General features: G+C 40.8%; 2 protein-coding genes across 3 annotated transcripts in view; both read right to left on the bottom strand.

Annotated features, from left to right (window-relative positions):
* The window catches only part of LOC139447395 (cilia- and flagella-associated protein 300-like), a 60,827-nt gene extending 39,401 nt beyond the window's left edge, over positions 1 to 21,426 (bottom strand). The window contains exons 1-4 of one of the 2 annotated variants that reach the window (XM_071228724.1): positions 21,284 to 21,426; positions 4,475 to 4,556; positions 3,261 to 3,333; positions 952 to 1,118 (exon numbers count right to left, since the gene is read on the bottom strand). In XM_071228724.1, coding sequence (XP_071084825.1) covers positions 952 to 1,118; positions 3,261 to 3,333; positions 4,475 to 4,556; positions 21,284 to 21,294 — 333 coding nt within the window. In that variant the 5' untranslated portion in view covers positions 21,295 to 21,426. Of the gene's footprint in view, positions 1 to 951; positions 1,119 to 3,260; positions 3,334 to 4,474; positions 4,557 to 7,604; positions 7,703 to 21,283 lie in introns of those variants that run through there. The other variant, XM_071228723.1, reaches the window with a different exon arrangement.
* Positions 11,695 to 14,043, bottom strand: LOC139447397 (uncharacterized). Its single transcript, XM_071228725.1, has 2 exons — positions 13,985 to 14,043; positions 11,695 to 12,322 (listed from the first exon to the last, which is right to left on the bottom strand). Exons 1-2 carry the CDS (start codon positions 14,041 to 14,043, stop codon positions 11,695 to 11,697), a joined length of 687 nt encoding a protein of 228 aa, XP_071084826.1.
* Positions 21,427 to 22,070: the final 644 nt, after the last annotated feature.

Here is a 22,070-nt window from a genome sequence, read left to right as displayed (position 1 = left end):
TGAACACCTGGTGACACTTCACACAGCAGACACATACACATCTGGTGACACTTCACACAGCAGACACATGCACACTTGGTGACACTTCAGACAGCAGACACATACACACCTGGTGACACTTCACACAGCAGACACATGCACACCTGGTAATACTTCACACAGCAGACACATACACACCTGGTCACACTTCACACAACAGACACATACACACCTGGTGACACTTCACACAGCAGACACATGCACACCTGATGATACCTCACACTTCACACAACAGACACATGAACACCTGGTGACACTTCACACAGCAGACACATACACATCTGGTGACACTTCACACTTCACACAGCAGACACATACACACCTGGTGACACTTCACACAGCAGACACAAACACACCTGGTGACACTTCACACAGCAGACACATACACACCTGGTGACACTTCACACAGCAGACACATGCACACTTGGTGACACTTCACACAGCAGACACAAACACACCTGGTGACACTTCACACAGCAGACACATGCACACTTGGTGACACTTCACACAGCAGACACATGCACACTTGGTGACACTTCACACAGCAGACACATACACACCTGGTGACACTTGCACAAAGCAATCTTCGCACAAAAACATTGTACCGCCCATACTTTAACATAGACTATTATAGTGTTAGTGCTGAGATTGCTTAACCTGTTCCACACTGCAATCTCCCAGCTACTCATCCTGAGTCTATGATAGACAACAAAAGTGTTTCTGAAATTGATATGTTTTCAGATTTGTAAAAACAGCAAAATGAAATTCTTTTTGTTTTAAAGCAGAAATATATAGTTTCCATGCAAGGTGTCTTGCAGAGGCCTAGACACAGGAGTATATTCTTATTGATAACGGAAATCATCACACATTCTGACCTCAGAAACTCAGTGACAGGATCAATGATATCAATACCTTTCTAAGTTCATCTGCGATTGTAAAGTCTTCATTGAATTCATCAAGACATTTATGCAGATGACCGTTTTCTCTGGCGATGTTGTTCTCGTAGAGCCGGTCAAAAAACGACATGGACAGAACAGAACACGGAACGGCCTTGACCTTCACGGACTTGGCTGGGATACCTGGAGGGAAGGAATGATACAGATAAGAACACTACCAGGATTCATACCCAGGTAAAACCAACAAAACCAGGTTCCACTCTCACGATTGAAGCTTGAGACTAATGCCTATCAGACATAATTGTTTCTATGAGAGTGAGTGATTCAAAATTTATTGTTGCATCAGCTTATTTCAGCCATATTGCGACGGTATATGAACTAATATTCAGAGTTGGAAATATCTGTCTGCTTGTGCCAGGTAACATATCTGTTGGGATGGCTGTAATTTTTGCCAACTGACACAATCATGCATCACTGATGCTATCACTGACACTAGCACTTATACATACCAGGCCCAATCACCTGTGAACATATTGTGACATGTCTCTGAAACATTCAGAGCATAAGAACTCAGGTATTTATCCAGGATTTATAACCATATTATCTAAAGCATGCAGATCAGGCAAAAAGCACCTTTTTTTTCGCAAAACTGGAACCGTCATAAGTCCTTTTTTTTCAAATTAAATTTATTTATCACAGCAGTTTGAAATGAGGTCGAACAAAGTATTGAAGCTTTTTCTTTTCTTTATTGGTCCAGAGCTCATGATAGGTTGTGTAAAACACACAAATCAAATCACCATTACTCAATTAATTTTGAGTTACGTATGTACAAATACGCATAAAAATTGTAAAACCCCAATAGTATAACAACTCTCTGCATATTACCCAATCAACAGTAGAAACAAACATTTTTAATCCACTAGTCCTTGCAATGATAACATATAGCAAAACCCATAATAATGGCAAATTTCTACTAGTCCTTATGATACCTTCACTATTGGGCAATTTGGCAAGGATCACAGTGTCAGTTTCTAACGCTGCCAATGCATCCTTTCCAAGCTGCGTATGCGTCCTCTTTACAGATCTATACTTACAGGCATCACATATCACACATACATGATCTCTGAGTGCACAGTGAATAATGCATCACAAAGGGGGTTACATCTAGCTTATTGTTAATCAGACATGCATATTGCTGTATGGGTTCATGTGCCATGCTATACACATCAGGCAGCATTTGAACAGATACAAATTAGAAGCCACATGAAACCGCATTTTAAGCAGAGTTATTGAAATAAAATGTCCATCACTGGTGCAAAGCTACCCAATGGACAGGACCAGAGTGTGTAAAAAAATTGAACATCAACTATCAATACCCAATGTGAATGATAATTTGTACGGCTGTACCTATGGTATCATCGATACTTAGGTTCACATGATACTCTATTCCTCATCTTGTGAGATCATGATGTGCCATAAATAGACCAGGATCTAATAGAGTTACTGTCTGTAATGTCGGAAGTAGCATAGCGCTACCTGCAAGCATGGCAGAACACAAGGACGTGGTACCTGAAAACCTGCCAAATAATTTTACGTTTAATAACCATCCCTTCATTTAAAACTGTTTTGTCTAATTTTTTTTCTTTATAAAAGTTCTTCACATAACAATTAAGTATAAAGAAAGAGGTTTTAAATCTTTTTTCAGTGATTTCATCATTTTTTACAATTATATGTGTATTGTGATACCAGTAGTATCGTCAGTCGTGATACGAATCGAATGGCAAGACACCAGGCCATACTCAGCTCTGATAATGTGTTAGTAAATACTTACGTAATAGCTAAAACATTTATCAGGAGCCCTGTCAGTCCTGTCATTAGTGAAACACAAGTCACCTGTGCAAAACTAAATCATTACCCTCATGTGTTATAGATGATAAAAGTTTAACTTTGGATTAATTAATTCCAATTTGGGGTTGCTTACATTTGCTCTATACCTCAAGCTCAATATGACCCTCCTAGACAAATCCCCGGGTGCCGTTGTACAAAGTGATCTTAGCGCTAAGGTGATCGTAACACCTGCACCTTAAAATACGACAGTCGTAGCGCAAAGGTTGTTTTGTACAACGGCACCTGGACACATACCACGAAAAAACAGAGGGTCATGTTTTGGGTGTAGTCCAGCTCCCTGGGGTCCACCAGCCGAATTGTGATATGTTTACTGGGGTATGTACTGCTTTCAGCAAACATTTCATGTGTGGAATTTAGCGCGTTTACACATACTCTTCGCATGTTTCAACTTGCAGTGACAGCCAACCTATTACCTACCCACAGGGCTCCAGCGACAGGTAGCGGACACAGTCTGCAACGTTGACAGAACTTCAGGATCATTCATAAAGTCCTGTAATGATAAGAGAGATTTAATACACAGAATCCTCTGAGGAGTGAGTGAGTGAGTATGGTTTTATGCTGCTTTTTAGCATATTCCAGCAATAGCATGGCGGGGAACACCAGAAACGGGCTTCACACAATGTGCCCATGTGGGGAATCGAACCCAGATCTTCAGCGTGACGAGTGAACACTTTAACCACTAGGCTACCCCACCGCCCAAATCCTCTGAGCAGAAAAACAAAGTCTAATGCACAAAACTTGCAGTCTCAAAATCCAACTTTTTTTAAAATGATTGCAAAGATTATCAAACAAATCGGATATAAGTAGCCTTTTTCATTAAGGGCTGGCCGAGTCGTGTAAGGTGACACAATTTGCTGTGTAGAATTGTGGACCTTGGGCACGCCAAATACCTATGATCATTTGTTCAAATCCCAGTTCGCCTCAATTGTTTCTAGGTTTGTCAGCACCATACCCGTGCTCGTGCTTTTTACAACGGTAGTAAACGTCTGAGGCCTGCATCACTTCGGGCTTTCCTCCCACATTAAGCTGACATGCCAAGACTTAACTAGAATAGGAAGGCTTTCCTCCAAGCCGTGGAAAAGCAACATGGCGAAAGTGTCACACCAATCTTTTAGAAGGAAATCGAACAAGCAAAGGAAAGGAAACCATGATATTTCAGAGCTCCAGATAACTTTTTAAGCTATTGAGTTTTTACTCTAGGGTTTCTGTTTTAATTTGGTTTTTACATTTTTCATCGGGTAACTGGTATTTTTTCACTCATCTATTCATCACTCTTTTGTTTTTTTTTCCAAAATTAGTTAACATTTTAAGATTTAAAATAAATGAAATAATATTTTAGATGTATATAACTGTTCTACTTCACTTCACTCTATTTAAGCATGCTTATTTTATATATTTGAGTTCTTCATTTAATGCATGCATTTCTGTACGCATGTTAATTGAAAGTAATTGGGTTTTGAATATTTTGGGGGGGTTATTATATACAAATACCCGGCTTATCTGTAGCTCTATATTTGCATGTCGAAACATTCATATTTGAGCCATGCTATTCAGCCATATTTCTAGTAATAAATAATAAATAATAAACTTCTAAAACAGTGTGAGTGTAAAGGCAGTTAAGCTGGCTGTACCTGAACAAAACATTCCTTCTGGTAAGCTTGAAATGGTTGGTCAAAACTGTACATCTGTAACTTTATCCTCCCTTTCATTGACCTGAAAAACAAATTATGTTCTATAGTAAACATGGTAATTAAGGACCCCTCATATCACTTTGTTTGTTGTTTCACACGGCTCTCGGCAATATTCCAGCTTTGGTGGTGGCCTATACACAATCAGGTCTGGACCAGACAAATCAGTGATTGATTTTGTGAGCAACAACTCAAGCTGTCAGGGTCGACACGCTATCAACCATGTGTCCAAGACTGACCACCTGTTCCTACGATCACCTTTTTCGATGGGTTGCTTATTCATATGAGCTTGGGACCTATTACATTTGGAATCCGCTCATGTCACTTGTCTGTGCATCTTCCGAGGCAAGAGAGTTAACTGACTTTAAAAGTCCAGTTTCCACCCTTGCTGAACTAGACTGGAATTACTGGGCTCGATCATAGCGCCACCAGTGGCTATTACCAGTTATGTCCTGTCCCCTGTAAGCCTCTCCTATGGACCAATGGGATACACCTCTCGTATGACTTGCGTTTGCTTCACACAAAATGGTGGCGCCCAGTCAGGGTGATCTGATAGATAATCAAGATTGATATTGTAATAAAACGGGTCTTACATCGCGAAATGCACCAATTCACGTGAACACCTTGATTAAAAACATGAAAAGATTGGGAAAATATCTGCTGACAACGAGTTGGCGGTGCACATGTTTTGCAAATCCTGCAATCGACCGCAATCTGCATGACAGTTTACAAACCGAATTTCGATTTTGGTGCACGATTTTGATTGGACTATGCATAGACTCGTTACTCCAGCCAAAATGTAACTCCATGATACCAGCCTAGTTCGGCAAGGGTGGAAACTGGACTTTTATAGTCAGTTAACTCTCTTGCCTCGAGGAGATATTCTCTGTGATGACAATATGTTTTCTTTGATATTTAGCAACAGTCAACAGTATTCCAGCTTTTATAATGGCAGCATATGGAGCACATTTAGAATACAGTACCACAACTTCTCGTGAGGACGATCTCTGTCGTAGGTCATGTGTTTGTAGCGGCCATAAAATTTCCGAGTCCTTGATGGGATTCGAACCACGGACCTTCTGATCAGAGGTCAAACGGATTGTCCACATGACCAAAGAGGTTAACCCCGTCAGCAAGCTGACAAGGTAAGGATGTCATCTGTAGGACGACTCCACGCCCTGCTACATACTCCCCCGTCAACAGAAGGCACGTCCCGGGCCCCATAGTAGGGTACTGAGGCTTATTTTGCTCAAATTTAATATGAACGTGCTCAGCCTCACGTTGGGCGCCAATGTAGCGGCCATAAAATTTCCGAGTCCCTTGATGGGATTCGAACCACGGACCTTCTGATCAGAGGTCAAACGGTTTGTCCACATGACCAAAGAGGTTAACCCCGTCAGCAAGCTGACAAGGTAAGGATGTCATCTGTGGGATGACTCCACGCCTTGCTACATGTTCAAAGACAAGCAACCAGTTTTTATGGGGATCCGTCGGACTCAAACTCGCGACCTTCGGATTGTTAGTCCGACAGCTAACCGACTGAGCTACATCCACACTGTGGAACTAATTTACCTAGTCATGCCTACGACATTACAGAGCTGAACGAAAAGTCTATGGACACTTAGTGATCTCGATGCCATTTGGCATACTCGTCCCATTGCGTAATCTTAAAGATACCGTGTGCTTAGGAATGAGCCAATTCGGGAACTGAAAACGTTGTCAGCCGTCAGACGTCGTAGAGCCTGTACGCATGAATGACATTGTATTTAATAATTCGTCAGGTTATTTTTGTGACAGAAAAGTATGGTAGGGAACACTGTAAGGATCATGTGGATCATTGTAAGGAACAAGGAAGCATGTCTGGTGATGCCAAAAGGGTGAGTCCACATTTGAATCATTACTGAATAAATGTAGCAGGTGAAAGTGGCATGTGTGAATGCTCCTGGATAGTTTCCAGTAGCCAAACTATACGGCACCAAACTATTTCATCCTGCTTTCTCGATGTGTTTGTGGGAAGAATATTAGGAGCCACTATAGAAGCTATAGTAGCCAATAAACGGTACCAAACCCTGATGATCGTAATGTTTGAGTTGATAGATCGTAAAGGGGATCCAAGAGATAAGGATAGAGTTTGGGTAATCTAACAGCCACTCACAGGTACCTAACCCTAATGATCGAAAATGGTTGATTGATCGTAAAGGAGGTCCAATGGTTAAGGATAGAGTTCGAAGTAACCTACCCAAACACTGGCGACATTTTGATGTATTCAGCACCAATATAATATACCTAATAAACTGCATTCCTGTGCATAATAATGAAAAGTTATTGACTCGAAAAAAAATAATATACTTATATCAATTCCCATCCACTTGCATTCAGAAAAATACGACATAAAAAATATATTGAAAACAATAGTGATTTCATAAACTAGTTGTTGGTGTAAAATGAGCCGCCGCAGTCTATATTTAGTAAACAAATATCAAAACGCTAAGTATTGCTCGGATTATTCAGTGACAATGCGTGTGGAGATGATAGATCACTGAGAGAAGCTTATGCACCCTCAATGACACGTGAAGTCCCACGGCATTGTTTCGCTGGTGTAACTGGCAACAAAATGCTTCAAATTACCATCATAGGCTGTTGTAATGTGCTTGAAAAGTTTCTGGTACTGCATTCTAAAGGTAGGCCCAGCATATAAATAATTATGACAAACAGTGATTGATAGGAAGAGCAATAATCTCATAATAATGATAATAATGATAATGATGATGATGACAATAATAATAATGTGGATTTTTATATAGCATCAATTTCACCCATTAGCACGCTCAAGTCGCAAGCATTATTACATTATTACATTATTAGTCCATTGATATTTTTAAAGCATAGGTCTTCTATCACAAGCACATGTATTGGGACTACTAATGGTCTAAACATCGCTATTTATGAGTTGTTAAGATTTCACAAACTGAGCGTGCCTGTTCGGAGTCCTTAGCAACTGTCTAAGTGTAACTGTTTATGGTGATAATTTATTTGACAGCGGTGTAGATTCAAAAAGGGAAACTCTAAGCACCATTTCAATAAATCGTCCTGGTTGTCTTTTCCGTCAACAACATCGAAACGCTTTCCACTTAGCTGTTTGAACGAGAATTTTACTTCGCGGTCGGCCATTTTGATAGTATGGGTTTTACTAAAAGTATCAAAACGAATTTAGATTTACTTTCTTTATAAATCTTTTCTAAGAAAATATAATGAATGTTTTAGAAAATAGAATATGTCTGGTTACTTAGTGAAATATGTATGAGTGTCAAAATATAGTAAGATCATTGTTACTTGGGATCAAGTCGTACGAACGGTGATTTTATGTGCGCTTTCACTCATGTTCCAGTGTACTACAATAATCATAATGCATGGGTGTTATTCCATGTATGGTTTTGGACTCTTGGGTTTGTTGGCCTTTTTTCTAATGGAGTTATAGCGATTTGTGTCCCGACATAATTTTCTTCTTTTCGTCGGGACAGCGCAGATGTTTTTTGTAATAACAGACTAAGCATTGGTGAATTATCTCCCTTGTTTTGAATTTGTCGTCTGCTCGAGACCGGTGTTGTTTGACAGGATTTGCAGGTTCGTGAGCGTAAGTACTCAACGATATTGAATTTATCGTTTCCATTTGCTTCAGCTTCCATGAAATGAAGACATAATCGGCTTCTTTTATTTTATTTGATGTGGCGTTTCGAAAAGAAAACGTTCATTCCGACACAAAATCCCATTCAGTGTGCCGATAGAATGGTCCCTATAATGAACTATTAATGTCGAAATGATATTTATTATATTAATTGAATTCAGAGAGAAAGAACATATTACTTAATCAACTAATGTCCCGGAAAATGAACCGATCTGAAACTCTGCACCCCAGTCTCATATATATGCCGCTTTTTAAATAACCCCCACAAGATGCAGAGCTCCGAATAACTTTTTGAGAGTTTTTACTCTAGGGTTTCTATTTTAATTGGGTTATTGCATTTTTCATTGGGTAACCAATATTTTTTTATTCATCTATGCATCAATTTATTGGGGGTTTCCCAAAATTAGTGAACATTTCAAGATTTAAAAAAAAATGAAATAATGTTATCTAAAGTCTGTATATCTAAATTTGATCGTAATTGTGTTTCGGAAAATAGCTCCTTTGTACGCATCCTAAAAAGGCTTCATTGGGAATTTACGCGAGCTGTTTTCATACATTTTCATTTAATGCATGCGTTTCTGTACGCAAGTTAATTGAAAGTAATTGGGTTTTGAGTATTATTGGGGGGTATTTTACGCAAATACGCTGCTTATCTGTAGATCTGAAGATGCATGTTATTCCCAAATGCATGAGTACGTGATAGACTATGACATACCGTACTCTTCCAGTGTAGGGTGGGACCAGGAACGTGACATTGATATTCTTGCAATTTTGAGTGGTGGGCGAGCTAACACTCACTTGATGCCATATTTGGTGACTGGTGTTATTATATTAACATTGGAACATTATGCACCTAATTAAACAGTGTTTTGTGTGAGTTTTAAGGTTCTGTTGGATCACTCAGCACGTTATATTAGATCAATATATGTACTTTGTGTCCGATAATATGTCCTACTTATTTAGAAAACAAAATTATCATTGTGAAGACATGGTACCAATAAGATGAATATATGATGTTTGGTACGCTATATAAACTTGAAAGATAAGTATTACAGAAAAATACTTATTTGGCACAAGTTTTGATTTTGGGGACATCTTAACTTACATAATGAGCGATATGTTGTTCATGTAGTTTAGAAACTATTATGCATTATGAATACCATGAAGGACATTAGGTTCATAGCTACAGAGGAAGCATACATTTTCCATACTGGCACTGTACATTTAAGACGACCCGAATCACCGATCTTCCGCTCTCCGGGCAGACGCCCTTTCCATTAGACCACGGAGGCGGACGCATACACATCGTATGAATTGAACAGGGCCTATCGAGATTTCAACAAGTTTCAATCCTTTCTCCGCAAATGTTCTGTTTAACCAATGCTCATAGAAGCGACCAATTTGAAGGGCGTTCTTCGAGTTTCATAGGCTATTGGGGACATCTTTTTATTTTATTTCTTTTGTATAAATATAGGTTTGTTGTTGATAACTTGATAACATTACTAATATGTCTCAGGGGCTCAACTATTTTGTCTTTCACTATTCATACGATAAATTGAGGCGTATGTATTGATCATTTCAATATTCATGCTATATGACGCCAGCCTGTAAATAATAGAGGTGAGGCGAGGTGAAATTGGGTTTAACGTCGCGTCCAAGATTATTGCACTTGTATAGCGACGTGCATGTACGTGTGTGTGTTTGTGTGGCTGCTTGTACTAGTCCGGACTGATGCCGATTTATAGTGCTAGCCCAGTGAGATACCATGCCGCAGTTTAACATGAATACCCCACTCAGACACAGTATACTGACTCCGAGCCGACCAGTCCTTGTTTTATCCCCTTAATGCCGAGCGCCAGACAGGGTAACAACAAGTACCTACCATCTTTTAACGTCTTTTGGTATGACGCGGCCGGGGATCGAACCCCGAACCTTCCGCTCTCCGGGCGGACGCTCTACCACTAGACCACGGAGGCAGTCGTAAATAATAGAGCCTGGATCAGACAAACAGGTGATTGATATCATGATCAGCGCTCCACGCCGTCGGGGTACCAGCGTAAGTTACATGGGACCTGTTTTTACCCAGTATCCCATTCGGTTAGTATATGTAGAAAAATGGGCAAACATTACAGCAACTCAAGAAAATAGAAAAATGCTGTTTATTCGCAAAACTTAAAAAAAAGGAATCAACACGGAAATCAACAATAACAATCTTTCTTTGATTTTCATCATATGGTCTATGTAGTCTGTGAGATCGAAGTCTATATACAGAAAACAGCAAGCTGCTGACAAAATGCTCAACCGAGAGTAACGTTGCGAGTCAGACGGTCCAGAAATAGTTAACGGTGGTTGATGGTGTCTTTCTTTCGTAAATCATCCTGGGGTAATGAATTTTGCAATTACCATTTAGTGCCATCCTTGAGATGCCATCGATTGGCTCCATGTCCAACGCGAGTCAACGACGCAGCGCCGGTAACTTCAAGCTGAGGTAATCTATATAACATATACTCGATAGTGGAACACTCTACTCCGACCAGTGATGGCTCCCTTTAGCTGACTATACTGTATACCATAAGAACAGTCCACTTTCCACGAAATAACACCAGTTATTATCCAAGAAACATCTGCGATGGTCTACTTTGAACTGACATCAGTAATATATTCGAAAATTCGTCACTCTGTCACGACCAACGATTGACGCCATTGAGATGACGCAAAGCAGAAATATTCCCGATGAACAGAATTGAAGGATCGACAGCCATCTTCAACGACATGAGGATAGTTATATACTTCACGAAATGATAATTACTGCCTGTTATATAATCCAAGAACGCTATCTTAATGAAGATCAACGATGATCTCCCATGAAATGGTGACAAGTATGTACTCCAAGGAAACCATGTGCTACGAGAACGATTGTCTTCCTTGGACTGAGTTATTTAATCGAAAATATGATACAGTAACTCTATAATGATTCACCATGTACTCATTTGAGCAGACGCCAACCAGTTATATATACCCGAGGGATACTTATTCTACAAGGATTAGCTACGATATTACATGGAATGTCAGTTAAACAATATACTCCACGAAAGTATTGTAATCCACTAAAACTATTCTCTACGAGGATCCCTATTTCCATCGACACTCAACGATACCCAACTGTGCGATAATCAATGTTAGTCTTCTTTGAAACAACCCGAGGGATACACTCCTCGAGAAGGGTGTACGGCGATCTTCCAGGACATGGTCTTAGTTACATAATATATATAATCCACAAAAACTTTTCTCTTTGAGGAGGAACAAAGACATCCCACGACACGATGTTCGCTGTACATCCTGCGAAAACTGAAGTCAGCGAGGATCATCGGTGGTCTTCCTTGAATTTACGTCAGTCATTTACTACAAGGAAACTATACCCTACGAGAATCAACGATTGTCTTGCTTGAAGTGATGTCAGTTTCATGATCCAAGGAAACTATACTCTACGGGGATCAACGATGGTCTTCCTGGAACTGACGTCGGTAATGTACTCCATGGACACGTCCTCGACATCTCCCTCATCGTCACTACTCTGTACCGTCACCGTTGTTATTGACAACGGTTGTCGTGGTGATGGGCCACTGGAACCTTTGTCGCCTTGGTTAACTTTCACGTAATTCTGTAAATTTATCTTATTCCTAGCAGCAATACTTTCTATAGGTTCATAGTCAGTCTTCAGACGGTCAACTGGACCATAGGGCGGTAACGGTGCTAATCTCCGTTTGTTTTTCACAAGTGGAGCTAGTTTTCGTGGCAACACATTCGGCGCCATGTAAAATCGTCCCTGTCGCTCGTGCAAGACACATGAACGTTGGGGAAATGCCTCCGGTCCCATGCAGTACATCTTTCGTGGCATCTGAGATATTTCCGGATACTTCGGATCACGGAAACGCCCCCTCTTAAGTGTACGCATGCGCTCTATAGCAATCATCATAAAGTGTTCATCTCTGTTTTCGAGGCTCCTGCGCAGGTCCTTGATTCTCTGAAGATATTCTTGTTGTCTCACAGCCACTCTCTCGTACTCCCTCAGCCACTCCGGCATAGTGCTCACCACAGCGTCCTGACTGCAGAGAAACAGACATCAAGCTTAGTGTACATATAGTAATCGTTATAATGTATACAGATCATCTAGATTGATAAGCTCTGAGAGGTTTATCTGCTAACTGTTAAAGAACTGGCTCGGCCTCATGATAGTTTTAACGGATCAGAACATACCGGGCAAAAAATATGAACACTGGCTGCGATTACATCTTTTGTTTTTGCCGTACAAGGCCATGTGCACCTCGTTGTATAAGTTCAGTAATCTAGAACGCAACGTTGAACATTTTACAACCATCACTCAGGATCCCCTTAAAAACCTAAGCACATTTAGAGGAGTACCCAACACTTCCCCACATGTCACCCCTCCACACGGTTTACCACACGACATCATGGCACAACATAAATCACAGCGATAGAAACTATCAGTGTTAGCACCCTAGTCCTTGACACATGGCAAAACCCATAGAAAGGGCAAATTTCTACTGGTCCTTTGGATACAACCATTGGGCAGTTTGGACTGTAGGACGAGTGCCATTTTCTAACGCTGCATCAACACACTACATGCCACCCGACTGTACTATATTCATTGGCCTACCCTATGATTATCACTTCAACCATCTACGTTATGAAACGCAATATACGTTACTCGACTAACGCTTTAGACGACACCTAATACAAGTCGACTAATAGTATACCACTGAAACCACTGTGTACCACGAAATGCATTATATACCATCTGCTCCCAAAGTAGCCACCATCCGATTACATTATCTCGCCCCCACTAAACTTCATCACACCCGTCTACTATATATACTAAACATTCTACCGCCAACTACATATACAGTCTAGTATATATTAGACCTAGTACACCTAGTCTAATACTAGACTGTCTACCGTCTACTACATATATACACACATACCATAAAATAGAATATTGATAAGATCGTACAATCCAACTCACTCTTTCAATTATGTGCCACCCGATTAATGTTTGTTTAGTACAGGTTTCAGCTCGTTTTATTTTATTTGACATTGACTGATTGTCGTCGAAAAATGTCATAATGATTTCTAATTTGGTAATGATATACAAGAATGTCAATCAAAAGTTCTTGTTCGTATTGGTATTTGTCTCAAGTTTTATCACTGTGGTGTCTCCACGCACACCAAATACATTAGCAATGAGTTGGCCATTACATACTGCATGATTTAAATGTCTATGCCTTTAACACATTCATTTATATTCGAATCGTGATGTATATATGTGGTGTATTTGTTCAATATCCAGTTACTACAAATAGCACACAGGCTAACCTTACCGATTACATAGCGTCAATAATTAACTTGGAGTATTAAGTGTACCCGCATATTTATACTTAGCGAAGGTCTCCGTGACCTCGCTACCTTGTTTTGTAAATATTCTAATAATTCGAAATGTCAGCAGCACATATTAGACAACTTTTATTTAATTAATATTACTAATTATTGCATGGACAAAGCTGGCCTATGACATATAATGTTTGCATAATCTAAAGTAAATATAAAACTAGATATATTGTATTAATATTATGCGTGGTTGAGTATCATGCGCAACGTCTATTATCGACTGAAATGAATCACTGGGCTACAGATATGTTATATGATGTTCTTATTCCTTAACAAACAGGGACACCAAATGAAAACCTCACCTGCTGGAGAGCCATTCTGTGGCATGCCGATTGCAAAGACGGAGTTGCCTGGAGTTCATTTTTGCAAAGGTATGTCTCTCCACTTCCGAATGTAACGAAGGTGTGGAAAAGCGCACAGTTATTTAACATTTCTTAGTGATATATAATGATGGGCATATCGTCAGAGCATCTGACTTGATTTAATCATACCCATGCACGACATGATTACCTGGGGATGACTCTCTTATATAGGCATATCATGTCATGTCTCAAATCTGTATCACAGATTTCGCTTACCTGTTTACAGCTCGGTAGTCTCTGGCATCTCAAATGACCAAGTGTTGAAATCAAATACCTCAATTTTTCAACTAGCATGACATGAGTATATTTAGCCCTCTGTAGTGCAGATTAGTAGCACACTCTCTTATCAGTTTCTCCTTTGCGTCCTTTGTTAATTCTGACATGCATCGATACGTTTGTTTTCTGTGAATACAGATTACAGATCAGAGAGCGTGTAGCCGACATTGATACAACTACAGTTGTCTCCCTTAGGTGGTTTCGATCGCGCGTGTTATATACAACCTGAACCATTGATAAATGTAAGATTGAAAGTATTGGCCTCAGTGCATATGTGATGAATGCAATTTGAGGTATGTAGTTCTAAACACAAACTGAATGTGTGCCTAAAATGTGTAGACCAAAGGCCACATTACTGATTTTTAGATTGAATCAAATCGTATCTTTAAAGGCCGATCTTTATCTTCCGGGATCACAAAGAGGTTGTAAACTTTGAGGTCTGACGAACATTTTCAGTGGAGCCCTACACGTTGTATTAAGTGCCTTGTGTGGATTTGTGTCTTTGCGTCTACGGCAATAACTAATTACGAGATTCATGAAAATAATAATACTGGAGTAGTTTAAACTATTTGTTAGAAAATTGCTGGGGGAGAAAAGACAAATTTTAAGATTGAGCGCGATAACGCCATGTGAAAGTTATATTTGATCTAAGACACTACTTGCGTTTGATAACGATCCAGAATGCTATCAGCCGAACATTGTTTAGATCCAGCAACAAAATACAACACCTTCCGAAATGCCACTTGAGAAGCGTTCTTTGTTATTCAAGCCCTTTTAACCGTTGCGGTAGATAAGTATATCAGCCATGAAGACGGATTACACTTCCTCACAAAAGAACTGCTCGTGCCTGCCAGATCGTGTTAACATGGCCTCACGTGGGTCTGTTGCGTCAATGAAAAGTCTCAATGTGAAGCTTAATGTTTGAAAGTAGGGTTCAGCTTAGGAAGTCACTCGAAATCCTGTGACAAAAGCTTTTGCCATACCATTTATGGGCGATGGAAGATCGTGGTGTATACAAACCCGTGAAGCATTCACGATTAGTTTGGAGGAAATTGCAATGTAGTCTCAGTCCAAAGCATCAGCAGTGGTTTTTGTCTGCCTATGCAGTATAATGTCATGTTCACGTAATTATGTACATTATTTTTGTACACGACTATTTTGGTCAACAATGCAGTTTACCGGGCGCCGCATATTTCTCAGGACTTTATAGGTTATCCCCAGCTCTTGGACCCCTGTCCGATCAAACACCCTCTTCACGATCCTTAGGCAGCACTTGCCAATCTAACCCCGCTTTACGATCCTCAGGGTTAGGCAACGTGAGATATTTGGAAAAGACAGAATACATTACAGTTATGCCGTTGCTATGACACTGGAGAAATGGTGACAAATGCACCGACCAGTGAGACTATGAGACACATTTTAAGTCAAACCAAAGGCCTTAACAATTCAATGCATAACTGTGCACATTTGACGTCAAACCCTAGGCCTTAATAATTAAGCGTATAAATGTGCACATTTTAAGTCAATCCCAAGCAGTTAAGTGCATACCTGTGCAATTATGTCTTATATTAAGTACCCCCGATCAAGATTCCGTCCCTGATGAAACCTACATACTTTGGATTCTGGTCATGCCAAGAACATTGTTTACATATCACACTAAGGTAGCCAGTTATGATAACTAATAAAAGACACATACCGTATTCGACGTAATAAGCGCCCAGGGCGCTATCAAAAATAGAAATAGGGGGCTCTTATTAGAATGGTATTTTGGTGGGAAAGAAACCCAAGTGAAAGATAAATTTCGTGGTTTATGCTGACAGCCTAACCTGTTTATATACGACAGATATATTTTTCCAGAATTTAATTGCCCATAATTAAGGATGCATATAACACACGAGTGCGTATTATACACGAATAAATAAGTCTTGTGTACATTGATCAATCGGAAGGGGTGCTAATTGGGATTGTTCACTAGCCAATATATTAACAAAATATCGCCATTAGAGCTTATTAGAGCGGGGCGCTTATTACGTCGAATACGGTAATCCAAATGCATTGTCAAACCTTTAATGATTTTACAGTTGTGGTCATTGGATGGCCCAGTTCTTTTAAACAAATCTGTAGCTGTACCAGGATTCACCGATCGTTGGATCGAATTTCCTACAGAACACCTTCTAAATAATGTTAATCTGTCCTTCCTACAAATTAGTATCGTGCGCTCTCACAAACGCCTGACACTACCATACATGGAGAAAAGTAACGACCTCTACACTCAGCTTATCGTGCTGCCTTCAGCTTCGAGAGTCCTCGGAATACCCTCACACTTGTACTGGGGTGCAACCTACACTGAAGTCAGGCAATACATGCTTGCACCTGTTGCTTCCATGCCTGACTGTAGACGTCGTACATTTCCACGATGTGTACATTTTCTCCAATAACAGCTGCATGAGTAAGTGAGTGAGTTCGGTTTAACGCCGCTTTGAATAGTATTCCTGTTTTATCACGGCGGATCAGTTTGGTGTGGGAGGAAAGCCCAAAGTGATGCAATTCTCAGTCGTTTACTACTTCGGTGAAACCCACGAGCACGGTATGGTGCTGACAAATTTAGAAACATAATTGGGGCCGGGATTCGAACCCACAATCATTGGTTGCTTGCGTGACACAGGGACAAAAACTATGAACAGCGATTTGCGGCGCCTTAATCGACTTAATCGAAGGGTGATGTTACTTGCAGCATTCACTTCTGACAGGTCGCATGCTTTACTCAACAGAGGATCAAATACATGTACCTTCATTTCTACATTCTATGCAGAAACCATCTAAGATTTTGCACAATTTTCACCTCTACTTTCAATGTCTACCTCCCGTTTTTGATGAGATACCCAACAATGTGTTCATTGTCACTATAATAGGCTACAGGCGATATATGGTTGCCTAATCCACCACCGACTTATAAAAAAACATCACCCACTGACTGGTAGATCAAACGATTGTGTTATTACCATTTTCTGCTGCAAATATCACTGGCGTTGGTCCACCCTCACTTTTGCTGTCAATACGTGTGAGGATATATTCTGCAACTTGTGCAATGCCACCAATTCAAGCGACATGTATCATCCACTGCTGACAGGTTACATCCTTTACTAACCAAGAGCTGAAACCCCTTCTGCTGAATCTTCTCCACTGCACACGTCACAGGCGTCGTGCCACATTGACCTCTGCTGTCCATTTCTGCAATCTCAGAGGTGATGAGGTACTCAACTACGTGGTCAGTGTCACCCATGCAAGCGTGATGAAGGATGTTGTTACCTGTATAATCTATTACCGAAAGTCACATCCATTATTTACCAGAAACCTGATCACTCTATCATAGTCTATGGCAGTTGTTTCGTGTGTGATAAGGTACTCGACAATCTGTTCATTGTCATTAAACAAGCGAGATGAAGGATGTTGTTACCTGTATAATCTATTACCGAAAGTCACATCCATTATTTACCAGAAACCTGATCACTCTATCATAGTCTATGGCAGTTGTTTCGTGTATGATAAGGTACTCGACAATCTGTTCATTGTCATTAAACAAGCGAGATAGAGGATGTTGTAACTTGTGTCAGCAACTATTTGCAGATTTACACATTTAAACATCAGTTGATCAAAAGTTTTTCCCTGATCATTTTCTGCTGCAAACATCACTGGTGTTCTCCCAGATTCCTCACCTCTCTCTGTTCTATGTAGTCCACGTGTGAAGAAATAATTGACAATTTTTACATTGCCACCAGTACAAGTAAGATGAAGGATATTGTTATAGGTATCATCATCCACTACAGGTCCCATTCCTCTCTCACCAGCAGATCTTTTCTCTGGCTATTGTGTGCTGCTTTCATTACACAGTTTGTTTGTTAGTTGTTTAACGCCACTCTCACTAATGCTCCAGCAATATGACGTCCGTCTGTAAATAATCGAATCTGGACCAGACAATCGAGTGACTGACATCATGAGCATCAATCCACGCAATTGGGATACGATGCCATGCACCACCCTGACCACCCGATTCCGTTAGTAGCCTCTTACGACAAGCATAGTCGCCTTTCACGACAAGCATGGGTTGCTGAAGATCTATTCTACCCCCGATCTTCACGGGTCCGTTATAGCAGTTCTACAACACGTCCTTGCTGTCAATGTTGAGTACAACATGTGCCAGCATATATTTGATAACAAATGTTGTATTTGGGATAACACTTTCTTAGTAAAGTACAGTACCAAAGTTAGGCATCCAATCGCAGCACAAAAAGTCTGCGATCCAACTCACTCAGCCGCCGAGGACTTCCGCAAAAATAAAAGTCCGACAACTGGTAGATATTTGATAACACCAGTATTATCATCTGAACATGATAAGTGAAAGATGTTTTCTCCGTTGTGATCACTATCCACTCTCACTAGCACTTGAAATATGTGTTTATGACTTCTTGATACTGCAATCAACATAGATGTCCGGCTACCTGCACTCTTGTTATTGAGATATATAGTAAGATATAAGGTTCTTCACTAATTGCTATCCCGATCACCTTTTTTCCACCATGTTTGTGCCACTCGGATGCTGAAGTAAAATAGGGCTGAACGTATTGGTTTGCTTGTGTAGGTTTGGCTCAGTGTAGGACATAAGGAATTTAGTTGTAGGTAATAATTGTCTGTATTATCAAACATTTTGATTTGAAATTATACCAAACAATAATTTATATAGCTCCTATTTTATGTCCACAAAAACTCTCCTAAAGTCTTCTCCTATGTACTTCCTCTTAAAACTGTTATTACACGGGAGCGAGTTCAGTATTTTATTTATTACTCGTCATTTGTACCTACGTAAAATTCAGCTGATTGACTCAGGTAAGTCACTTCCCGGGTTCAAATCAGGTCATGCGTATGAATACAGAGTAATTTAAATAGTCATCGTCAAGTGCAACTATAATATCAAAATTTTAGCAATTCCAATGGAGAAAACACCCGAACACTCTTTTTTCCACAACAAATCTACTTTAATGAATTTCCTGCGAAACCTGCGGTGATGTTTCGAAAATAATAAAAACCAAGTTTAATCGTTCGTTGACAAGGCCAAGGTCACAACGTCACATGACCGCAGGCAGAGGGATTCCCCCTTTGACAATCTGTTTTCAAACTTTCTATCACTGGAGACACGTGTCTGATGACTTGTCAGTGCTCTGGTTTAGAAAATTTACATTTATCAGAGAATTGGGATACGATGAGATGCATCAACCAAGTCAACAAGCCTGACCACCTAATCCGGTTAGTCGCCTCTAACGAAAAGCATGGGTTGCTCAAGAACAATTGTAACCCGGATCTTAACTGGTCAGATGAGAAAGAGCTACCTCAGTAAATCGGTCACAACAACAGTGTGTCGCAATACATTTAGATCATGTACAAGACGTCGAAATAGCCGACACAATAATTATGACGGGAGAAATTTCCGAAGTTGTTAATGAACCTGTGGCTATTACAAGTGTCAGTCATTACTGATCAATTGGCCGATCAATGAAAGGTGAGTGTAAAGATGTGTCAGATAAATACTACGGTAAATTCATAGATTGGTGTAGACTCACTGTAGTCTATACACGGATAGAGTCGATTCTACGATAATTTGGATGTGTTTTTCTTCGCTTTGATCTCAAGGATTGGTTGTAGCGAGGATATCCTTGAACGACTTATCCCAATATATGCTGAAATGCTAAGTTCAATATTAAAGGGTCTAAATGACGAGAAACTAACGCTTCCGTATTTATTCGCGTTGGGGAATTCCCAGTGTTTTCACCAAGAATGAGGAAGTAGTACGTCAGTATTTACGTCATTTCAAGAATACAGTCTCGTGAACACGTATGGACGTCATTATATGTCGTTCGTACACTTTTGAACTTCAGTTTCGCGATCATGTGACCGACCCCTCGTCCAATGGAAAAGCCGTATATCGTGTAAACTGCACATTAATAATATGTTACCTCATATACTACGAGGAGTATGGATGTATTATATATTCTACCATGAATTTGGAATTTACTCGATACTGATTGGTCAATCAGAGGCTATTAAATCACAATAACCCCCCTCTGATTGAAACAGCTGGTTTGACGGCCGCATCACCGCGGAAGCTAATATTCATAGAATAGTACTATTTTCAGTCATTGTCGGTAGGCATATTTAAATAATTATACGTACAATTACAGGTTACAAAATGCACAGATGCGGTTACTACAATATTCAAAGGATGTGTGGCAATACATTTCGTGCAGAAAAACACGACAGAAATCAACGAAGGGAATGTATTTACGTTTTGGAGACAACAGAGAGCTTGGAATTTTGGCGCTTTTCTATATACGACTGTGACGTCATATATTGTGCGTTGTTTGCTTGGCTATCTAACTTTCTACCTGAGTTATCACAAGACGACGACAAACCGACGCGTGCGGGTTTTAAGGTCGGAGATACACCGCAGTCTCTTCAGTTTTCTCCTCCCGATGTCTTCAGAGCCATGGCTCACGATATGGACCATAACTTTGCCTCTGCTCTGCCTGGACAGAGCTTCTGCAAGCCGCATGGTCGATCTCGTTACCCGATCTATGCCGTTTTCGTCACCCATGACTAGGGATTTGGATTGGGGGCTACTCTTCAAGAAACCAGCGCCCTCCAAGATTCTAGTAGAATACAGGCATTTGGAATCCATGGACACTGCTGTTCGTCACCAGCTACAACCGCTTGCTAAGCTGTCGACAGCGATCGAGGCCATCTCAGTGTACTTTGAGGAGAAAGGACCCCAGGACGAGGACGGCAGGACGGTGCCATCGGTCCTCACCTGTATGCAACGGTGGATCTCGGACGTCCTCGCCCAGTCCCGATATGTATCGGGCCAGATTACTACGGCACGTCGCCATGGTTACATCGACTGCACTGACCTACCTGATCGTCATGGCAGGTCACTCCTACGGGCCCCGTGGTCATCGCAACAGTTGTTTGACGGTCGTACCAACGACGTTCTGGACAAGTACTCCAGGGAAGCCGAGCGTGACATCATTTCGGCTTCACACAACCTGTCCAGACGCCCACCGGTTTCGAACGCCCCACGACGACGTTACCGAAACGAGAATGTGTATCGGGCCTTCCGTAGGGACGTGCCTTGACAGCCGTCCCGCAAGTGGGTTTTCCTCAACGACCCTTACGTTCAGAACATTTTGACAACAGGCTACGCGCCACGCCTGAGATCGACGCCACCACTGACGTCATCCCCGACATTCCACATTCCACCAACGGATCGGCTGACGGAGGCCATCGATTTGTTGGTGGAAAAGGCGGCCGTACTTCGCCTAGGGACATCGGCACCATCGCCGGGGTACTACTCGCCCATCTTTCATCTGTGTGTTTAAAGTTGATTTTGACGGCCCGGGCCAAGTCGGACCCAACACAAGCAAAACACTTAGGTAGAGACTATGTTGAGAATGTAGAGGGAAAAGGGCTTCACTTGGAGCCCCTTGTTTTCTTTAAATACAGCGAACTGAGACACTATAAGGTGGTATATAGGTAGATATAATGCTAGTCTTTAGATTTAAAGACATTTGATGATACATTTGTGTGTTTAAAGTGCATTTTGACAGCCTGGGCCAAGTCGGACCCAACACAAGTCAAACACTTCTGATAGAGACTATGTTGAGAATGTGGAGTGGAAAAGGCTTCACTTTGAGCTCTGTGT

This window comes from Haliotis cracherodii, unplaced genomic scaffold (assembly GCF_022045235.1).
Source record: "Haliotis cracherodii isolate W230 unplaced genomic scaffold, xgHalCrac1.p SCAF_7, whole genome shotgun sequence".
NCBI classification, from domain to species: Eukaryota; Metazoa; Mollusca; class Gastropoda; order Lepetellida; family Haliotidae; genus Haliotis; species Haliotis cracherodii.
Note: the sequence above shows the minus strand (reverse complement) of the source record. Positions and strands in the feature narration are given on the sequence as shown.

What these genes read in the sequence shown, in the direction of transcription:
- LOC139447397 (XM_071228725.1), bottom strand. Translation starts at nt 14,043, where the DNA reads ATGAACTCCAGGCAACTCCGTCTTTGCAATCGGCATGCCACAGAATGG. An exon ending in ACAGAATGGCTCTCCAGCAG is followed by an intron (nt 12,323 to 13,984) that starts GTGAGGTTTTCA and finishes GTTTCTCTGCAG; the next exon opens with TCAGGACGCTGTGGTGAGCA.